We start from the raw sequence: 24486 nt of genomic DNA, 5'->3' as shown, positions 1-24486 counted from the left end.
CGCACTTATACAGTCACGTACACACATACACACACACACACATTTGCAAACACATTTATTTTGTACTCTTTAATAGTAATTTTGTATTGATACTTGTGTAAGTCTATGTATGTGTGTATGTGTGTGTGTTTGAATAATAAAATGTGTGTGTGTGCGTGTGCGTGCGTGTAAATATGTGTTGATGAGTTATTCAAACATCAATCATAACGATGGCCCCACCCACATCCTGTTCCTCGATGATTTCAAATCCTCCAAGACTCTCAAGACTCTCCTTCGAAGCTGCGAAGTGCTGGTTGGATGGAGTATCAACACGGAATAACAACACGGAAGTTACGCGCATGGTCGGTTATTTCTGGCTGAGTGATTGAAACTGAAAAAAAACATCATACAATTTTTAACGAAACACTTCTTACATGATATGCCCATATGATCGTATATATGCTTTGTGTGTGTGTGTGTGTGTGTGTGTGTGTGTGTGTGTGTGTGTGTGTGGGTTTGTTTGTGTGTAAACATTATTTTAAATAGTTAAGTTTATTAAAAAACTTGGAGCGTGCATAGTATACATTACATCGTCAACTGTTTATATTTCATGCATTCCAAATTCCAAAACTAAATTTTCTAACAATTTTTTTGTTTTTTCATTGCAATTTTTTATTTGTTGCATTTTATTTTCAACTTTGCTGTTGTTGTTTGTTTGTTGCAGTTAAGTTTTTAAACGGCTTTATTGTGCATTTCAAAGCTTATAAATTGCATTTAACGTTTCGCTCGCTGGTCCTCTCTGGTTTGTTGGTGGGTTAGTTAGTTGTTGGTTGGAATGTTGGTTGGTAAGTTGGTCGGTTGGTTGGTTGGCTGCCTGGTTAGTAGGTTGTTTGTTTAGTTGGTTAGATGGTCGTTTGGTTGGTTGGTTGGTTAGTTGGTTGGTTGGATGGTTGGTTGGTTGGTTGGGTTTTTGTTTGTTGGTTTGTTGTATTGGTTGGTTGGTTGATTGGACTTTTGTTGGTTGAGTTATGATTTACTTTTGCTCTAAATTTGTTCAGATATTAGATGTTTTTAATAAATGTTATTCATATAGTTAGAACATTTTTTAAAGTAATTTTTTGAACAATATCATTCACACTCTTTAAAAATCATTTACACTTCAACAATTTCCCATGACATTTCTAATAAACGTTTGTTGAATGTGAGCTTTTTGGTGAACGATGAAATAAGTGAAATTTAAAAGCAATTTGTGTCTTCACGCTTATTTTTATATAATAACTTTTGATGTTATTGTTTAATATAAATGGTGGATGCCACGAAGTGGTTGCTATGGAAAGTTGTGATGTTTGGAAAAAATGTTGGTGATATATTTTTTTATTTGTCCTCTGTTTGTTTGTTTGTTTGTTTGTGTGTGTGTGTGTTTATGTATGTGTTTATGTGTGTGTTTGTGTGTGTTGTGTGTGTGTGAATGTTCAAAAATGATAAAATGATTTAAAAAATATTGTATCAATAAGGAAGCTATTATATTAATCATTCCTAATATTTCGTGTTTAATTTCATTTCATGCATGGAATTTAAGCCAGTTCAAAAGTTAAACCAAATCATTTTAAATGTTTAGTTTGTAAAAATATAATCTAGCATATCATGGTTCTTCTACATTTTTAACAAAATAATATCAACAGAAAATAACTAACAACACGTTGATGTATCGAATAAAATTTTAAATTATTGTTATTAATGATCCGTTCTTAGGAAAATATGTGTTATTGTGTTATGATTACCAGACGGTTTATTTAATTGTACCCAAAAAGTAGTGGAATAGTGTAGTAGATGATAACAAATAGTGGCTGTCTACTTTTTCTAGTTCAAATTCAAAATTCTCTATCTAACATGATAAGCAACTGTGATTAGTGTCGAGTTCGTTCACACGCATTCGCGTACATTAAAGGTTAAAGGTTACTCTCTCTCTCTCTCTCTCTCTCTCTCTCTCTCTCTCTCTCTCTCTTGCGTTTGCTTCAGAGATTTCAACGACTAACACACACACCGTTTATGATACGCGTGCAAACCACGTATCACACACTACACATTGCACATGATAGGCGGGGATCTCTTTGTATTCGAACCAAGTCATTGCAATAGTAAAACCAGGCGCCCTTAACCATTGAGTCATCACGCCACCATCACATTGTGTGCATTGTATTTATTGCTTCTAAATTTTACGTAGAAAAGAATGGCTATGGCCATATTTAAAAAATGAAATGGCGAATAAATTTAATTTCCTTAAACCTGGCTAAGTATATGAAACTAAATTTTGATTTAAATATAAATTAAAGTCTTTCATTCATTTAGTTTAAGATGTTTTGCGACTTTTTTCAATTTGTATTTGATAAAAAATTTTGTTGTTTATTTGCATACATGTTGTGCGTGGTGTATTATATTCTTTGGAGTTGTTTCACTTGATGTTTCAGGATTTCGGTGGACGTTTTACTGAATGCCTTTTTGAATGTCTTATGGAATGTTTCATCGGTTGTTTCATTTAATGTGTGCTTCGATAAATGATGTAACCCAGATCAAACGTGTCTGCCGAAACTGTCCTCAAATAGAGTCAACATTCAAACAAATGGTTTTTTGATGATAGAGTTAAGTAACATTATTGTTTAAAATCACCAATAAACTTTCTAAACTTATTTTCAATGTTTTAATGACGCTTTTCTGGATGTTTCACTCGTTTCTTTATTTGCCACAAAAAAAACAAACGCCAGGTTTTTTTTTAATTTTATGAGCGTAGTTTACGGTTTATAAAAGGACGATGTTGAATTTCATTTCTAACTTCTAAATTTTACGACTCACCAGCCATACAGATACCATTAATAAACAAACAACTCTAAATGCTTAAACGTTGAACAAGTTTTTGATACCATAAATTTCAATGCTCTATATTTTTTTAATTTAATATTTTTAAAAAATACAATCGATAAACTGTTTCTGCTTGAACTGCTTGATAAAATGAATTATTCAAAACTATGTGAGGAATGTTAGCGGGAAAGGTTCGTGTATTTACTCAAGGAATGAGCTTTATAATCTTCAAACTGCTCGTACCTCGTTTAAAAGGATGGGAGGAAATTATTATTAGCAGCAGGATAATAAACAAACTTTTAAAAGAAGTTGAAAATTACAGCAGCTGCAACATTGGAATTTTATGGGGCCAGCATAGAAAACTTAGGGTGTACCACGCATGCAGCCAATAAACATTTATTTATTTTTATATCTCATATCAGTCCGCAATAAATTTATTTTTAAACAGTGAAAACTTTAATTGCAAAAAATTCCGCATTTTTATGAAACAATTTTTTCAATTACATTAAATCAGAGAATCACATTTTTTTATTCAGACTATAAACAGAATAAAACCTGTTCTGAGCTGATAAAGTTTTTTATTAGAAGATAATGACTTTCTTGGGATGAGGTGGGAATTTTCTAGAAGGATCACCTGACTTCGACTTGATATTAATTATCTCCGTCACGAACGAAGCAAACAGTGTTCATTGTTTTTAACAATTAATGTTGAAAAACTAAGGTATATACATCATATGATACAAAAATGTATAAGTTTGTCCAGACACATCCAGATTCATATGTTACACATTTTATACGTTAACCGTGGCATTCTTTCAAATAATTTTCCTCTAACATTTCCACACAAAATATGAAGGCTATTTAAAAACTTTGGCATAGAGACATGTAGTGAGAATAAACTTGTTAAGAACTACAATTAAATATTTAATTTGTTAATAGAAAATGCAAAAATCACGTTAAAAAGATGAGGTTCCAGTGTGCAAGTTTTGCGAAGGAGACGATGAATCAAAATGCCTTTCAGAAACTAATTGGACTTTCGTTCTAAAATTCAAGAATTCGCCTTTTCGGGTAATACAATTTTTAACATTAAAATAATTTTTCAATGAATTTTGTAAATTTTTTTTACGAACTTTCATGAACATTTCCAAATGAAACTTGAAAAGTTTGTTTAAGTTTTTTCGTACATTATTGATTAGGTTATAAGTAGTGTATGCCTGGTTAAGTTAATGTTGATTAAAGTATAAAGCTTTTATGTCTACATGTTTATAATGTACTTTTGCACACACACACACACACACACATACACACCCACAGATACACACATAATGTATACACATATACACGTTCACCATCATTATGTACGCTTGCACATAAAAACATATCCATGCTGAAACATTTGTTCAAACATTAAAACACACATCATTGTTCCATGAGAGACTTGAATGGATGGGTTTCGATTGGATGAGCAGAGAGAAAGAAAGAGAGAAAGAGAGAGAGAGAGAGAGAGAGAAGAGAGAGAGAGGGCAGAACATCAACGATCTTCAATGCACAAGATGCACCATCCATGATAGCACCTTCATTGCACGATTTATGTTGCCTCTCTCTCTCTCTCTCTCTCTCTCTCTCTCTCTCTCTTTCTGTCTGGTTCTCTGTTTCTCTGTCTCTCCTCTCTTTCACATTCTTTTTCTGTGTTTTTCTTCTTCTTTCCACAGCCAGGTCCAATGCCACTGCCACTTTTTCATTTTTAATTTTGAAGTTCTGACATGAAACTTCGCTACAAGATTAAAAGATGGTTTACTTCAGGCACGCAGTTGCGTCAACATTATATCATACGCACAGGACCTTTGACACTTTTCTGTTTTTTAAATTTATAATTAAATATTTATATTTAATAAAATTGCATTTCAAATGTCTACTTATTTATTTGCAATGTCATTTTATCAAAATAACCATAATTAATATCATTAGCATATTCATCATCGTCGTCGACATCAGCATTGTTAAATAAGATTGATCCGTCAATATTATCATCATCAGAATTATGCTGACGATGATCGTCCTCATCATCGTCATCATCAGTTTCAACGCTATAACCTCCTACCAGCATACCACAAACTCCTTAGAAACATGTTGCCATGGTAACATGTTGTCACGTTCATTTAAAATTTAAATTATTTCCATTAATGACGTCATTGTCGTCGTTAGCTTCGTCACCATTATCATCATTGTTATCGTTTTAATCAACGTCATCACCATCATCATCATCATATCAGCAGCAGCAGCATCAACATCAGCATCATCATCATCGTCATATCATCATCAGCAGCAGCATCAACATCAGCATCATCATCATCATCATCATCATCATCATCATCATTTTATCATCATCATCATCATTCTCACAATCCTCGCATTATCGTCAAGTTGAACAACTAAGTCTCTTTTTATTTTCCTTCAACACACAGTGCCTTATTGGTTTGAATTCTCGGTTCTATTCATTCTTGTAACTTTGAAATCTTGTAACTTTTTAGTAAAGTTTTGTAAAGTTTTGTTGGTAACGTTAATAAAAGTGATTTACTAGTGGTTAATAATAATAATTATAATAATAAATAATTATAATTATAAAATTACTACTAATAAAAATAATAAAATAAAACAGCAATAATTTGAAATTTTGTGATAACCATTTTTAAACTGCATGAATTTTCATTCAGAAATTTTTATCTCATCTTATTTCATTTTCAAGTTAAATGATAATTGCAAATTTGTTTGGATATTTTATTGTTATCAAAGTGTGCCCCTCTCGTAAATTTACTAAACCATTCTTTGAGAGTAACGAATCAGGTTTTGTTTCAGTTCCTCCATTAGCTTAGCCTAACAAGGATCAATACCATTGATTCCGTTGTTGTTTTTTTTAAAAATGTTGAAATTACGAGAAATCTCTGCAGTTGAAGATCAAATCTGTAGCAGAGGGGAAGAAATTTTTGTTAAAAAGTCCAACAAAACGTGATTAACTCTGCTAAGCTATGAGATAGGCCTATATAAAATTCTGTATTTCCGATACGTTTTTTTTATAATCCGAGCAAATTTTAGATTTAAAAAATTTTAAAGTATTTGTTTGTGGTTTTGAGGTGGTCGATTGTAACGTGTGAAAGACACTGTGAGGTCATCACTGCGTGTATTTAAACGGGCTAATTAATAACCGTAATTTCAAAAATCGTTTCAGTATAATTCTTATTTTTTTAATTGTGTTAAATTTGAAATTAAACAAATATAAAAATTAAACGTTTATTGGGATAACACTTTAGTTTGCTAAGTTAATTAGATAATTCACAAAATATTCTGTATGAGTGTAAAACGACAAATTCAATGATAATTCAATTCAAAAAGAGCGCGAAAATTTTAAAAATGTCTTAGAAACTTTCGACATGTGTTTGCTCGCGTGCGAGTTCACATTATTTTAAAGATGGGAAGTTCTTAATAAAAAAACAGCTGTCTAAATGAAAAATATTTTTGCTGTTAAAATTATTACTTTGTGAAATAATTTTTTTTTCAATTGTGGCTGTGTTGGAAGGAATAAGAGTTGAAGCTTAAGTTTTTTGTATAAAAATCTTCTGTAAGACATTATTTCAAAACTCAAAAATTGGTTTCTTCTACAGGTTAAATATTTCAAATGAGCTGGTTACAGATTTTTTAACCACCGCGAACGTACGCATAACGTTTATATAAATATTATTGTTAGCAATATAATTTTGACGATCAATAAATCCGGTAATATCTATTGCTTTGAAAAGTTTGATGTTGTTGATGACTTCGAAAGGATTGGTGGTTGAAAATAATTTAAAAAAACGACTTAAACTATTCACAATTCGACAATATATCCAGAGGCTTTTCAAGCGTTAATATTTTATGAGGTTCATTTGGTGGTTGTTCAACAATTACATTAAAATGTAGGCTTTCAACACCGGGTTATCCTCCTTAGAAATGTAGGGGCCATGAACTGAACGTTAAACATCAACATCGGCATGTGCTGTTTGGCCGCCAAAGGACAGGACAATCAGTCACCGTCAATCAAGAACAGGGCCGTGTTGCTGACAGTGGCGTATTATTTATATGAAGAGAGAGATGAAGTTAGAAACTGAGGAAGAGAAATGGAGTGAAAAAGAAGATAGATGGAGAGAATAAGTATGAGAATGAGGAGAAGCTAGAGGGGAATGAAAAAAAAGAAAGGTATAAAATGCAAGAAAACCGGAGAACTAGCACAAATTAAATGAATCTATATTATTAGCAAGCATAAATATTAGTATATTACAGGGGTGGACAAACTTTTTGCTGTGAGGGCCGCATTGAGAACTATTTTACCTTTGAAGGACCGCATATGTATTTGAATAGCAAATTTTTTCGAGACCCGGGAGAGAAAGAAAATTTATTTTAAGTTTTGAAGCTACTTTTTTAGTCATAATGTCTAGCTGATGATTTTTTTATGGCGAACAAGGCCTCGTGGGCCGCATAAAGTAACTTCTTTGAGGGCCGTAGCTTGCCAAGTATATTAGTATTTCGATACTGAATATTTTTAAAATTTAACTCTTAAATTCAATTGTGAACAAATAACATAATTATCTTAAAATATTTTTTAAATTTTAATAAGGAGAGGAATTATTGAACATTGAAAGAAAGTGAGCGGCTAAAAAACTGCAGACAGACAAAGGTGATAAAAAGAAGGAAAGAGCATAATGGTTCACATTCATCACTAGCCAGACATTCATGAGAAAATCATTAATCTTTTAAAAAATAATAATACACCGAATACATGCCAATAAATCAATTGGTGTAGCGCTGTTCAACTTGTCTGACCCTCTAAACAGCGGGGATCATTTCCGCAGTTCAACTTTTACAAACGTGAAAAATCTGTTTCAAAAAAGTGATACATTTTTTCAGGATGGTTTCAAAAAATGTTGTCTAAAATTGGAGACTTGGGATTCTTGCAACATGAAACATTAAATTTAAACTATCATCAGGTTTTTTGGTTAGGTACAATGATGTAAATATTCGAAGAACACCAGGATATCAGCATCAACAATATTAGCGTTTCGTGTTATGTAAGAATGTTATTCAAGTTCGGATTTATATTTTTTTTTTATTTTTAAACAAGAACTAACTCCATTTAACAAAATTTAATTATTGATAAATTTGAATAATTAATATTTATAATATTTTTTACAATTACAGAAATTGAGATGATATGTGGAGAATTGAGAAGTGTCTTTTTGTCACATGTAAGTGTCATTGCTGTGGAATATATGTTTGAACACGGCCTTTTGATGCTGTGATTATATTTGAAAAAAAAACTTTCCTGAATTTAAACCACAAAAATAGCATGAATATTTTTATTTATTTTTTTAAAGTGATTACTTCAACTAAATCTTCATATCATTAAAACGACCACCCCCACTCGGCGCACATACGTTTTATTAGTTTAACGCATACTGCGAAAACTTTTAATTAAAAAAACTAATCGGATAACTTTTTTTCCTTGAAGTTTGTTTGATCTCAAATGAAACATTCAGCGTTTATAACTCAACCATGGCGATGACAATCATGTTCAATCAAACAACTTTAATTTTCGATATACATTGATAACATAATTTGTTTTTTAAAGATCAGTTGATCCATTGGAATTAATTATACGTCGTGAGTCTACGATTTTGTAGAAATCTATATTTGTACGAAGCACGGTTAGACATGAGCCTTAATTAATCGCCAGTCAATCCCCCAAACTTTTTGCATGATTGGAATATGATGGGCAGCAAATTTTGTTCTAATCCTAATATCTTAGTCGATACAAGTCACCCAAAATTATTGAATTTGAAAAACGTATTTATAAACGTTTATTAATCATTTACAACTCATCAGAATCACAATAATATTAAAATACACTGTAATATTGTTATATTTCTAGTTATTCTCATTAGAGTAAAAATTTTAAATATTTGAAAACTCTACATCATTCTCAAATTTTTTCAAAACTGAATCAATCATTTTTTTAAGTTTTTTAATAAATTTTGTCCATTTTAATAAAATGTATTGTTAATAATACAATAATCTTCTAAATAAAATACCTTTACTTCACATGAATCTAAAATTCAAAAAATTTTTCGTAAGTTTAAATTGATAGAAGTTTTAATATATTTCCTGTTGAAATTTTTAAAATTTTCAATTTCAGAAGTTGCTTTTGATTTATTATTTCATGGTTGATTGAAGATTTCAGCTGTTAATGTCTTTCAGACACGGGTTTCTCAGTGTTAAAACTACATTCAGATTTTTTGTGTCTACATTCAAACTAAGAACTTTAAAATATTTAAAATAGTAAAATACAATATCAATTTTAATCATAAATTAAATAATAATTATTATTTTAATCATAAATTGATAATTATTGTAACAAAATAACTGAACTGAAAACAACTTTATTAAAAAAAATTTACCAAATGAAAAAAATATCTCATTTCATTCCGAATGAATTTCAATGGCTACATTCGTTCAGAATACTAACCGACATGTTTTTACCTTTGTGACCTTTATCATATTATTACGTCATCAGCATCATCACAAACGTCATCTTCATCCTTTTCAACTTCACCAACAACAACATTTTCCCATTAAGCATCATTATCATCGTCTTTGAGATCATCATCATCATAATCAACATCGATATAATCAACAATGATTATCAATACTTAATCAGCGCTGTCATCACATCATTATCGTTCCCATCGTCGTCATCATCATCATCATCATCATCGTCATCTTCATCGTCATCGTCATCATCATCATTGTAGTCATTATTACCTTCATCGTCATCATCATCACTGCCGCCATCGTCATCCTCATCATTAGAGCAAACTGATTCTTTGCTCGATGTCAGTTAATTCGTGTGATAATCTCAGTTCCAACGCGCGTTTCTTCTTTGACTTACATTCGAATCCTAATGTTTTTTATACACTTGATCACAAAATGGAAATATTTCAAAGATCTGTTTTAAAAACTTGAGAAAATCAAATCAATCATGTCACTTGAATAAACACGCATCACGCGTAGAACAACTGAAAATTATTTAAAAATTAATAAAAATTCGATATAAAAGTTGAGTCTAAATAAAGAACGTGATAGCATCAGTTATGCGAGTGATCAACCTGTCTTGTGACAACATAAGAAGCCTAGATACATGTTGCAGGCACATGTTGCAGATACATGTTGCAGACACATGTTGCCCATCGATAACAATGAAAACATGATACAAGTTATCAGGTCTTATTGATAAAAATGTGAAACCTCACGTATCTCAGTTATTATATGAATGTATCTCAAGCGAATGCATAAAAATATCAACCTGTGCGACTATGCAGTTTGTCAGGCGTGTAGATCAATGCTTTGGGATTAGGCAGACGCCCAATAGTTTGTCCGTTCATTCATTTGTTCGGTTCGTTCGTTCGTTCATTCATTCGTTCATCTATTTGTTTGTTTAAGTGTTCGTTAATATGTTTGTTTTTGTTTATTTTGTTATATTTTTAATTTACTCATAGAATTGTTGGAACATTAGTTTGTAGGTTGAGATGGCTAAGTAGATGTGACTTTGCGTGCAAATCATCATGCCATGGTGTCAGACCCTAGAATTGTTTACATTGCAACGATGATGACGAAAATGAGGATAGCGATGATGCTGCTGCTGCTGTTGATGATGATGAGGATAGCGATGATGCTGCTGCTGCTGTTGATGATGATGACGATGAGGATAGCGATGATGCTGCTGCTGCTGTTGATGATGATGATAATGATGATCGAATTTGTAGAAGCAACGATGACGACGACGATGATGATGATGGAGGTTTCGATTAAAAAAAGATGGATGGTATGGAGAATAACGAAGGTTATAATTGCGTTATTGTGGTCAGGGAGTTACAACCGCATCCTTAAGACACCAAATTAAAAAAGTCTGTGGAAGAAAATTAACTGATCACTAGAGTCAAAATGACAATTCGAATAAATGGAAAACTTAAACCGAATTTCTGAAACGGTAGAAAGTTTAAAACGTTATCACCATGGGAACTATATTAGCGAAGGCTTTATTGGCCATTATGTAATGCAAAACAACACCAACAATATAAAAACAGAAAAACTATAAAAAAAAAATTTCTTGTTCTATTATTTTGGTTCTTTCAAATCACCAATTTTGAAACGGTTGTTGAAAAAATATTTTTAGACTGAAGTGAAAGAGAGACGGACGTGGCAATCATCATTAGCTTAAATGACCATCATCCGCAAGGCATCATCATCATCTTTGTTATTGCCATCAACAAAAATGAAATAGTAGGAGTTGGAGCCTTTGTGATTTTCACGTGGCATCTTTAATGTCATTACTAACGTTCAATGCCAAACCTCAATACGTTTCCAATTAGTTATTGGCAGTAACAACAACAACAACAAAAAAGAAATAATAAAACTGCCAGCATCAACAATAACAACATCAAGTTTTAAAAATACCTATAAAATTGTGACATCAATAACATTAATAATATCAACAATAACAAAAACGAAAACATCACCAGTATAAAATAACACTTTAAAAAACCTCAACCGAAAATAGCATCGACATCAAAACAGCAACAACATAAGTTCTCCGCGTACATCACAGCACATAGCACCATGGACTTAACACATGAAACATGGCCCGCATCTCAATGAATGAACGAAGTTCCCTCGCGTCGAAATAATTAACATGCGACTCACAACAATAAACTCCATTCATACATAATGCACAGAGTATGCCTTATATGTTTGCCTCGCTCACTCTGTTGTAGCTAAAACGGAGCAAACAAAACCTATAAAACTAATTGAATAGGTTACAGTTAATCAAGAAACTAAATAATGTTACCAAAATCATTAAAAGATTTTTGTCAAGTTGATGATTTTGAATGTTGAAATGATATATCCCTCTCATCTCACCTGCACAGTGCACATCTTTATAATAATAATAATATAAATCTATACTTTATATTTTTTTAGGTATCATTTCGTGCATGCTTTGATGGGAGTTTGAAAAATAAAAAATAAAAATAATCATGAATAACAGAAACCTTCATTGAGAGGAATTTCACTAACTCCAATGAAAGAAACTGTTACTAGGAGACGATGGAAGAGGTTTTCCATGGTTTCCAAGACACGTGATGAAATGAAGTTCTCTTTATATGAAGTTGACTGACCCATAAAATAATGCTTCGAAACTTAATTGAAATTCAGTTCTTTCAATTTCATTTTTTAAATTTACATAATATTTACACATTTTTCAACTTATTCGTTCATTTATTCATTCATACATTCATACATTCCTTCATTCATTAAATTCATTTTAAAAACCATAGTAACAAACATTTTTGAAAGCATTTCTCGCTTTGTCAATAAATTGATTTGAAAATTACCGAGCGTAGAATTGCAAGAAAAAGAAAATTTTTCAAAATTGAATTCCAAATAGGAAGCATAGAAGTTTTTGTTTACTCGGATCATCATTTCTCTAACGAATTTTTTTTTTGAAACATATTTTCACTTATTTAATTTTTTAATGAGATTCTTCTTCATAACTTCCACTTAACTAAACTTTTATCACAAACACTTTTTTAAAAACCCCAAGACCGACATGCGCATTCTTATACTTGTACGTACGTTCAAACAAAACCATATCATGCGTAATAAGGCTTGGAGCTCAGCTTCTATCAGACAGAATTTAAACCAAGTTAGCGCAAAACATAGATATCGTCAAATGCTGCACTTGTGACATCGAAATTCGTTGATAGTTTAAGAGATTTAAGTCCATAGATTATTAAAAAGATAAAATAAGTTTTATAATTTGAATGATTATTTATTTTTTGTGTATGTGTGCGTATGTGAGTTTGTGTGTGCACGTTCATCAAGTAGGCTCAAAAAATTGTTACTTTCATTTCAGTACGCCCATTATTTATAACAATATGAAAAAAAATGAGGTGTCCTATGAGAAATTATGTGTAAGGAAACTTTTTAAACTTTCTTTCATTTAAAATGAGAAAATTTTTAATATTTCATAACAGCGATGTTTATCTCTACAACTATTGAAACAAAAACTTACAATAAAATTGCGGATTATAATGCCAGCTTTTTATCTTTGAGAAGTGAAAAACTGGCATTTATATGAACGATTGTATTATTAAAGTTTTAGAAAGATGATGGGCCCCGATCAATTAATTTTAAAACAAATATCAAAGGATCTGTAATAACGCCACATCCCCAAGAATATTTCGTTTTGTCGCCGTTCAAACTTTTCTGTGAACTCAACAAACATGTCAGTCTGCTCGTAAATCTAACTGGTCACGGTTTTTGTAGCTTCAAGTTATATTGGCATTAAAATTGTTTTCTCTTTAAATTATGAACAAAAAATATCACCTAAGATTAAAAATTAAATTGGAAAATATAATTGATCGGCTCCAAAAATGAATTAACTTGCATTTGTTATTAAAGTTAAATATATTTATTAAACGTTATGCAATTATATTATAAACCGTCCTTGTATTTATTATTATAGTTTAAAAATAGTTTGAAATATTGAAAAAGTTCATTAATAGACAATAAAAATGGCAGAGGAATCCACAAACGAAAATAGCCACTGAAAGTAAAGTAATGTGATCAAATGTGGAGAGCCATGAAGGACATCTTTCAATAAATTGATTTTAAATTTGGTTGAAATTAAATTATTTCAATACTTTTTCAACAGAATCTTTTTCTAAAATGTTTTTTGTCTATTAAATTTTTTGCTCATTTTAGACTTGATGAAATTTTTGAAACAGTTTTATTTCGTTTTTACAATTTTTATTGTATTATTAAGCTCATTTATTAAATATTTGATCCAAAACTACTACGGACCCAGTACACGAAGGTTTTATTTTTTTAAATTTTTTGTTGTTCTTTGAAAAGTCATCGATGAAAGATACTAAAAACAAATTGACAGAAAATTCGGTTCGATGCAGCTTAAAAACAGTTAAAGCCTTCATGTACGCCAAAATAAACTACGCTTTCGCGTGACTAAAAATGCTCTTTTATTACCGTACCTCTTCAACCGTAGATACTTTTGGCTGCATTTTTTGTGAAAATTGTGAAAAATATTAAGCAAAATAACAAAAATGCTGATAAAATAATTTCATGCACACTTTCGTTTCGCTACCCGCAACAACGTTCGCACATCCAAGATGTTGGTGCACAGCAAAAATAAAAAATAAAATAGAAATTGTCTTTTTTTAAGTTTATGTATTAAAGTTTATGATAGTTAAGTTTTTACAGTGTTTTTATAATAATTTATTTTTTTTTCAAAAATTATCTAGATATAATTTTTCAAATGTTTACGTATTTTGTACTACAATTACAATTAAGCATTACAATTTTGTAACCATACCGTGGTTATTCAGTAATCGAACAATTATTTTACATATAATGATGTTTTAGAAGAACTAGTTATTAGAATAAATTTAATTTTGCTGATTTATAAAATTGAAATTTATTTGTAAATGAATTAACTCATGTAAAATCATGATTACGTGTTTTTAGTTGATTTGGATTCTCCTCGTCATATTTAGACTTCCAATTCAGACGGTAAGATGTAATTATTTTAAAACAATACATTATAACATTTCAAATTTTTGTGGAGAATTTTTAAAGTTGTTCGGTTTTATTTTCGTGGACTATGTCTCGTCCCACAACTTATCAAATCAGTGTCTGACACCAGAATGATGGTTGCATTAGAGAATGTTGGTTGGTAGAGACCGACTGATTACATAATATAAACGTTAATATTTCATTGCACAGAACTCCATATAACATCCCTATCTGCAAGCTATTCCTCAATCCATCATTCCAGAATGCGTTATATAAATGCATCGCATTGATCGTAGAAGTGTGTGCGTGCAAGTTAATATATGTCTCATATTATGGACATAAATATTGATTGGATGAATATACGAACGCAATCATGTAGACCCTGTGTGTTGTATGTACGTGAGGGAGGATGTCGTCGTAATTGCGTCTGCGGTGATGAAGGCTAAGTAGGAAGGTAGGAATGGCAAGAAAAACAATTTACACCTGATATGATAGTCTGCTTCGAGGTGTGCGTGACAGTGCCAAGTTTGTCTGTTTGTCTGTTTATGCTGTGCTGGGGGTGGTTAGTTGTTGGTTTGATTGTTGCCTGGGATGGTTTTTTGTCGGTGTTGTTGTTGTTATTATTGTCGTTAGAGTTGTTGTTGGTTTGTTGTTGATTTGTTTAAATCCGTTTGTTTATGGTATCGTTGGCTTGTATTTACATGTACACTTACATGTTTTGTATACATACAAAAGTTTGATGATGCAAATTATCAGATATATTTCGATAATGTTATGCCTTCTTGGGATTTTGCTATTGAGGTTGGTGAGATGTTATTCCATGATGTTCTGGTGTAGTTGTTATTAGTGCTGTTGCTAAGATGATTAGTTGTAGTGTCTTTATATAATTTTTTCACTGAGTTGTTTACAGTGTTGCGTCATTTTGCTGTCCTAATGTTTTAGTGTATTTTATTTAGTATTTGTATTACGTTATTGTCTTGTATTATGTTGTTGTTTTGTGTATCATTGTTGTTTGATCATAGTTCTTGTTTTTACTTCATGCATTCTTATATAGTTGAACATTTGTTCTGTCAAGATGCGTTTCATTGTTATTGTTTTAATTCTGTTGAATTGTGTGTTTCAGGAATGTCTTCTTAAATTGGTTTTTGCTTTTAATCATAATATTCTTATATAAAAAATAATATATCATAAAAAGTTAATTTATTCTGTGTGGTTAGGCGTGATCTAGGAAGTGTGATGTCAATTTTCTCACATAATCTGCTCAGGTTCATTTCAGATTTGGCAGAAAAATTATTACTACGACAATGATAAGTTTTATCAGTTTGAAACTTTTACCGTTTAAAATATTTGATTAATCGACAAATAATTTAAAAATGCGTCAAAGATTATAATATGTGAAATTGTTGACATTAACATCTTATTTTTGAATGTTTGCAATTCATGATTATATAGCAGTTACCAACACAATGTATTCCAACTCGCACGCAGGCAGCCATGCTTTGAAGAAAAAAAAGTAATCCTAATTGTTGAAACGTTGACAAAATTCTCATTCCATTTTGAAATGAAAGTAGATCAGGCAAACATCAAAATTGGATGGACATTTTCAAGCATATACTATATAGAGACGATTTAAAAGTGTATCGTGAATGACTGCAATCATGTCTTATGAAATGTGCACTGCCTCCAACAATCGTAACGATTTATATTCTTGAAATTCCCACTAGCAAAGGAGCGCACTGGTAGAGGTGAGCATAAAGAGAGCCGCCCATAACTACGTTTGAACATCTGCTCCCTGCCATCTTTCAAATTTCTCCCTCTCTATTATTTCCTTGTCACATTCTACTGATCATCATTGTTCATTATTTCTTACTTTTTAACGTCAAGTTTATTTGCCACTTTGTCGAAACGTTTAAACCAAAGAATATAAATTTTTATAACTAATTTTTAAGGTAAAATATTTAAACAAAATTATCATAATTTGTAGAATAAATAATAACACTATAAATATTCAAACCGTATTCCGCTGAGACATTTAACGTCGAAACAGATGAAAAATAAGGACTGAGTTGAAAACGTCAGACCAGCATACAAATGATCTAATTAATCAATGTAGAGTTTAAGCTAGGAGAGCTGATAACAATCGTCCGTCGTCCAACATCACGTCATGCTCTTTTATCAACTTGAACGGCTCTATTTGGAAAATTACTGCTCAAAATTTAATTTCTAACTCGATATTGACGAAAAAACGACTACTACATCTTTTTGGTGTTTCCTGCAACCAAGTTTTACGAGCTATCGATTAAGAAACCGGCTTTTGATGTATCGTGCATCGTCAACACGACCACATAAACTCATTGCAATTGTTGCACATGCTACACTAACGTCACAAAGGATTGCTTACGATAATTTTCACGTATGTTAATATTTTTGATTATAACTATTAAAAACAAAACAACTATTAAAAGGATCAATTATGGCTTTCCATCGTTCAACTGACGTTTGTAACATACTTCAGACCTCCTTCAACATTGTCGCACCCCTCCAAAGCCATACAGTTTACAACGCATTTTATTTTACTTTGGCAATTAAGTAGTCACCTCTACCATGAGAGGAGCATCAACTCACTCCTCGCACATTAACTTCACACATTCTCACGAATTTCAACACATATTTGCAGCAGGCACATGTGATCGGGTGGGTGTGTTGCTATAACTTTCGTGCTCCACTGTGTGGCTGCCATGAAATAATTTTGCAAATGAATGAAAGGTCAGGGTCAGAAACAAAAACGATTAACACTGTCAGTGAATAATTCATGGGAAGAAAAAATGTGAGCTCCAGCGTGCAAAAACTCTTAACTGAATTATGCAGTGTTTATAATGGAATGTAGAGAGTCTAATGTACATTCATTTTAGGCATAACACAAGCATCAACGCTCACATCATTAGCTATAAACTTGAGCATTTTATATTATTATCCGGCTGCAAATTACCTTCTGAATTATTTATGAAAACTGTTTCCAAATGAATTCTTAATAACATGATGTTTATGATTTTAGATTCTAAATAAAAATAAATATGAATGTTGATATATATTTTTTTCCACAGGTCAAAAATTCAGCATAATGTAACACAGCACGTTCATCATTGTATCAAACATTTCCGTTATTTAATTAAAACGTAACCAGCAACAACACACCCAGGCCAAATTCTGTCATTAGCAGGGAATTCCAACTGCGGTGCATTAGCAAAAACGGCCACAAGAAATGCCGGAAAATGCGAGAAGACTGCTAGGAAGATTGATTGATTGTTTCCACCACTAATTAACATACATCTGTTGTCTTAATCGGGGCAGCCGATGAAATAACATCAACATTTGCAGGCCAACCAACAATGTAATTTTTAATTTCATCATCAACACACGTGTAACAACATTAATAACATCGACAGAGTGTTATAAAAACACGTCGTCATCAAAACTGACAACAAAATCAACATTTCTATCAGTCATAATGTCATTATTAACAACTTCTAAAACTGTATCACCAACAACAATATCATATCAACAATATGACAACCAACTTTGTAACATGCCAATGATGTCATCTTCAACATTATCAATCGCATCACATAATACGAACGTAATCGCCAGCATAATCATCAACAATAACATCAACTGTTATACCATGACTTAAATAACAACATAACATCAAAATGAAGCTACCAAGAGCCTTAGAAGCTATGCTAAACTTAAAAATAAAATGTCAAATGCAAAATGTTTTTAAAGTTAACGACAAAAGAGTTGCAAGATGTAAGTGATGTACGACTATAATAAATAGATATGTCCTTTCAAATGAAAAATACATCAATTCTACTAGGACCATTCATTTCTATTTTATTTTTCAAAATATTTTATCAAAATGCGAAACGTTCGAGCTTCATCTGTTCAATATTAACACCTTGTTATGTATTCACCGTAACGTCTGAAATATTTTAGACTTCCAATGCAAGCTAAAATAATAGTTAGAATTTAAAAGAAACATCGTTTATTTAAAATAATACATTGTTTAAAAACAACAACAAACAAGCCTATTTTTTTGTGTTGGGCTAATTAAAAGTGTAAAAAACAGTGGCATCTTTCTAAAACATGGACACGAACGCGTCAACCAGTGCTTTCAAACTCAAGCTTAAATTAAAAAAAGCCGAAATGTGCCACAAAAAAAACAACTCGAAAACAAGTAAAAAATAAAAAAATAAACAAAACGACGTGATTCACATAAATGCACTTGTGTTTAATTTATGAACGCATAAACAGAATATGAAAACCGCATGGTTCAGCGTGCAGTGTACGTACGTAGCGCACATAGAACCGCTGAACCGCTGGTCAGTCAGTCAGTCAGTGGACATGATGTAAGCGGATGTAATGCACGATTGTAATTACGTCGTTCTCTTGCATTACCAACCGACCATAAAGTTGCCTGGCACAATAAAAGTTCGCATTTAGGCGAACCCCTCATAACATTTGAATAAAATACTAGCCCCATTACTAACACTTTTAACATCATCACTACTATTACTACTACCGCTACTATTACTGCTACTACTGCTACTACTACTACTACTGCTACTACTACTACTACTACTACTACTACTACTATTACTACTACTACTACTACTATTACTACTACTACTACAACTATTACTACTACTACTACTACTTCTACTACTACTATTACTACTATACTACTACATACCTTATAGTACAGAAGTTTAAACTGTTGTTCATGAAACACAAACAGTACTTGTTTTTGTAGTAAAAATAATATTTGTGTCTTGTATTTAAACATTAACTAGAAAAAAGAAAAAGGTGTTTAATTTTAAAATTGGTGTTCAAGTATAAATACCAAGTATAATTAGCGAATCACTTATACTAATGTGCTTTGCTTTACTACTGACAATGATACTGAAAAGCAAAAAATTAATTTATGCAGATTTGCACAGCATAAGAATGAACACGAAGAAGATTTCTGCATCAGTCGAGAAGATCTGCTTGTCAATGGAGGAGAGCCATAAATAAACAACGCTCTTCCAACTGCTAATATCGGAGCTGATTGGAAAAAAAAATCACGCAATCACATGGCAACGCGTTCCGATCGTTCATGGACTGCAACAGTTCACAGCAACAATACCTGATGCTTATTTTACGGTAGGGCTCTTTTAAAAATTGAAATTATTTTGAGATATAGAAAATTTAATGTCAGAGTCAAGTTTCACATTAATGTCAGATAATTCTAAATCACAAATTGTGACAGTAAAGAAAGCCATAAAAATATTCGATAATCATATAATTTTATGCAAACACAATCCAACATGCATGCATACATACATGCCAATACATACATACATGGCAATACATACATATATACAAAATATACATATGTATACATCCATACTCACGCACATACAGAAATATCCAGCGGTTAACACCTTCATTAATAATAATGAAAAACGTGAAAATAATGGCAATTTAGGCGCGATATAAAGTTGCGTGTGCGTGTACTACTGTGGACTGCAGCCGATGCGTGTTTAAATAATTCATCATATCTACATTACGACGTGTCATCATGCGAACTATAAAGCAACAATCAATCCGTTCCACTAGCGCTCTCTAGGACCGACGGCTTGCGTGATGCTCCCTCCCTCTCTCTCTCTCTCTCTCTCTTTCTCTCTTTCTCTTTCTTTCTTTCTCTCTCTCTCTCTCTCTCTGCCTCAATGCCTCAATTCCACTCTCATTTATATTAACATAATTTTATTTTCGGTGAGATGAAATTGTTACCTCCAGTCAAATTGTGGATGATATGTTTGAACGTAAATAAAAACTTTAGCGAGTTTCAACGGCAACCCTCAACAAATTCATAACCTGAAAATGCATTTTTAAGCCAACAGACAAATTTTATACTGTCTAAAAAATGATGTACACTTCAAAAAAAGTTAAATAACTTTTTAGTTTCGATTCAGACTAAAAGAAACTTGAGCATGTCTTCAAGAAATTCAAAAACATGTGAGATTTGGCCAAAATGTGATTATACTATTAGTGCAAACATGGCGTGTCAAATAGATCAAACACTTCCATATAAGACCAGCTTTATAAATAGAAGAAGTTTCTTGCTCAGCTTATGGATAGAAATTCAAGTGCGTGTTGTTAGGACTAACGTAACATTTTCCTTAAAAAAAACTTTTTTTAACAATTTTAAAAATAAAGAAAAAAATTAAAAGCACTCACAAATTTGTGTTTCAGTGCGAACATGCGATGCCTTGTGAATATTAATAAATATATATTTTCTGATAAAAAACAAACAAAATAGTTGTATATTAAGTTTGAAATTATGCTTATGTTATGCGTGTGATTGATTTTGTTTAGTGCATAAGAACATGTTTTTCGCATGCATTCATAACAAGCGATTAAATATGAAGCGTTGTATTTTGATCTCCATATTCAATCTGCAAAAACATCCATGAATTGTACACCAGGGCATTGGAGGCGTGAAACACGCGTTAATAGATGCACTTCCCTTTGCTAAGTATTAGGTGCTATAGGTAGGTAACACTCCAGACGCTTATAGCACATGTATTTTCATGCGTTGTTAATGTATCAAAAATGTGTGTGGAATTTTATGTGTTTCAATGTTTTCATGATGTGTTTCTATTTCTATGGTGGACACTTGACTGAAAAAAATCACTTCAGAACAATTTTCGCAAACTTTTGTATAATTTCAGACATTAGTTTCATTCCGTGTTACTATTAACGTAAGAGCTTTTGCCGAGTTCCTCAGAATAACAATTTTGCTGACAGTTCATAAGAATTAATTTTGTTTATGCCTTGTTTAAAAATAACTGGTGTGTACGCTTACGCCATCCTAAACAATTTTAATAATGCCAAGAAAACATTTTTTTACTTCTTTATTAACTTTGGCATTAGAAAAATAAACCACGCAACTGTGTTCAGTGGCTTTTATTTGAGAGAGCCAATCAAATGAAAATAATTTTTAACTGCGAATCATTTTCACAACAACGACACGCGTGCAAACGTGTTTGTACATTTGAATAAAACATCGCACGCACGTAACATGAACGGAACGTGCGGGATGAGCTGGCAAGGGTTTCTGTTCCAAGAGTGGAGTGTCTTTTAATACGACCCCCCACTTACATTTTTTTAAACGCTAATAAATATCACCCACTTACTCATTAATTAATTAATTAATTCATTCATTCATTCTTTCATTCATTCATTCATTCATTCATTCATTCATTCATTCATTCATTCATTCATTCATTCATTCATTCATTCATTCACTCACTCACTCATTCATTCATTCATTCATTCATTCATTCATTCATTCATTCATTCATTCATTCATTCATTCATTCATTCATTCATTCATTCATTCATTCATTCATTCATTCATTCATTCATTCATTCATTCATTCATTCATTCATTCATTCATTTGTTCTTTCTTTCATCAATTTTCTATTTATTTTTCATAATTATTTTCATATGAGGCATATGCGTGTGTAAGATTATGAAATCTCCTTGTTATAAGCTGCCTAAATTGTGATTAATGGTTTATTTCAATTTCTGACTGGAGTGATTATATTTTATTTGGCCCGCTTGATTCTAACTCTCCTTCATTAGTGTGCCACCTTGTGATTTCGCTTCGACGGAGCTAATAAATAACACGTCCATCACAATTTAGTTATTAATTTCAATACAATGAATACAATGTATGAATTGCGTATGTTTGTATGTATGAATGTGAAAATGTTTCTCTTTCGCCTTTCTCGATCGTTCTCTCTCTCTCTCTCTCTCTCTCTCTCTTTCTTTCTTTCTGTTTCTTTCTTTTTTTCTCTCTCTCACTCTGTGGTGTATGTGTGCGTGTGTGTGCGTGTGTGTGAACGCATATATAACAAAAAACATATCATACTTTATTAAAAACTCAGGGATGTGCGTAGCATACATTACACTGTCCATGCATTCCAAACTCCTCAGCTTAATTTTCTAGCAACATTATACATGAAAATACATTTTTTACTGTATATATGTGTGTGTATGTTTATATTTTTATAATTCTTCATAGGCAAGTGAGATAGCAATAAGAACATTTGCAATACAAAAAATCGCACAACAAAACAACACACAGCGTTACATCTCTCGCACGTTCAATGATTATGCCGTTATCTACATCACACACTCATGCACGCACTCATAACTACCCACACACAAACAGACACAAACATACAAACAGACAGGCAAACAAACAAAAAGATTTAAAAAAAATGTTCGAATATGTTGCGTTGTGTTAGAGTGGAGCTATGAATTTGCATTTAAATTTATTTTCTTTACAGCCATATATCTTTTAATGGACATTTTTAAGTCACGTAAAGAAAAATATGTGCTCAAAAGTGAGTAAGAAAAGAAAAAAGAGAGAGAGAAAGAAGAAGAGAGAAAGTGAGAACCAAAGTGGTGGGTGTTTGGACAATTTTATAGAGCTTTTGTCAAACACATACCATACACACACACATGCACACAAATTTATACTCAAACAATTAACAAAACTAGATAATAATATAATGATATATAAATAAATAAATTCAGACTAATTTTTTTGTATTAATTGTAATGTAATGCAAATATTTGCAATAACCTATAATCCACCAATCTTACAGGGTTTTTAGTCTCTGTGTTTTTGGGAACCAACAGCGTTAAGTAAAAGTAACCTAAACCAGTGACTTTAGAAGGTGTAAATTGAACCGCATAAACATAAGAATTTCAAATTTGCCTATAATGAATCCCACTAAGTCGTACCACTGGTTTGATCTTATAGACACTTACATATATTTTTATTATTTATTATTATTCATCCATGTAATTTTATATTGAAATTTCCCCTGTAGATGTTCCATTTTACTCTTTAGTCTTTACTGGAAGCCAAAAGGTTAAGTATAGGTACTTTAGTTCAATTCTTGAACAATAAGCCATAACTATATGTACTTTTTTACTATTTAAGTTTTTAAAAGTAGAACCAACTAGCCCATAAGTTTAGCCTCTGAGGAATTTATTTATATCTTTCTTTTCATCTCTGAAGACTAATTCATTTAAAATGTAATTCAGTTTAAAATGTTAAAAAAATCTCTTAATGATATCAAACAATACATACCAAGGTCGTTAATCATTTCAATTGAATACGATAACATCACACACACACACAAACACGCACACACACACACACACATTATATCTTTAAAATAATTTAAACATAGTAATATATACAAATTATATTCTACATGACCATTCTACCTCTCTATCTCATTGTAATAGTGTAGGGGACCTAGAGATGAATTATTTTCAAATAATTTTTTACATTGAGAAATAAAATGATAAATTATTTCCTTAACTAAGAAATAAAATATTTTTCAAGTGAATGAGTAATTGCCGTCAAAGAGGTTGAATAGAGTTTGACTTCTTGTTCAAAAATATTAGTTGTTTTTGCGGCTGCAGTAGTAGTTGTAGTTGTAGTAGTTGTTGTAGCATTAGTAGTAGTAGTAGCAGTCGAAGTATTATTATTGTAATATTTTTAGTACTAGAAGTATCAGTAGTAGTATTAATGGTGAGGTAAATTTAGTATTAGTAAACTTTGCAGTGGTATTAGAAAAAGTGTTGTGGTAGATGTGTGGCCGAACAAGCAGACGTAGAAGCAGCCAAGTTAATTAAAATGACACTTATTGAAGCAGAGCCCAGCAATCGCACCTACTTGCCACATATTCGCCTGAACGCTTCGAAATCACCACACCGTGACCGCCATCAACCGTATTGTAGGACGACCTCCTGCAATTTTTTACGCTATAGCAGGGTGTTGTGGTATTAAATGGTAGGGTGTCACGCCGCATCGCGTGCGAAGTAGCAGGTGGATGTGCGTTGCGTCG

At 31.7% G+C, this 24486-nt stretch overlaps 1 protein-coding gene across 1 annotated transcript in view; it reads right to left on the bottom strand.

Moving 5' to 3' along the window:
- The window catches only part of HELRODRAFT_75833 (hypothetical protein), a gene marked incomplete at both ends in the record, with an annotated part of 63082 nt that overhangs the window by 21058 nt on the left and 17538 nt on the right, over positions 1–24486 (bottom strand). Inside the window, one exon of the mRNA XM_009016062.1 lies at positions 4118–4222. Within this exon, the coding sequence (XP_009014310.1) occupies positions 4118–4222 (105 nt within the window). The remainder of the gene's footprint in view (positions 1–4117; positions 4223–24486) is intronic.

The sequence above is a fragment of the Helobdella robusta genome (genome assembly GCF_000326865.2).
Source record: "Helobdella robusta unplaced genomic scaffold HELROscaffold_17, whole genome shotgun sequence".
In the NCBI taxonomy this organism is placed as follows: Eukaryota; Metazoa; Annelida; class Clitellata; order Rhynchobdellida; family Glossiphoniidae; genus Helobdella; species Helobdella robusta.
This window is presented reverse-complemented; position numbering and strand designations above follow the sequence as displayed.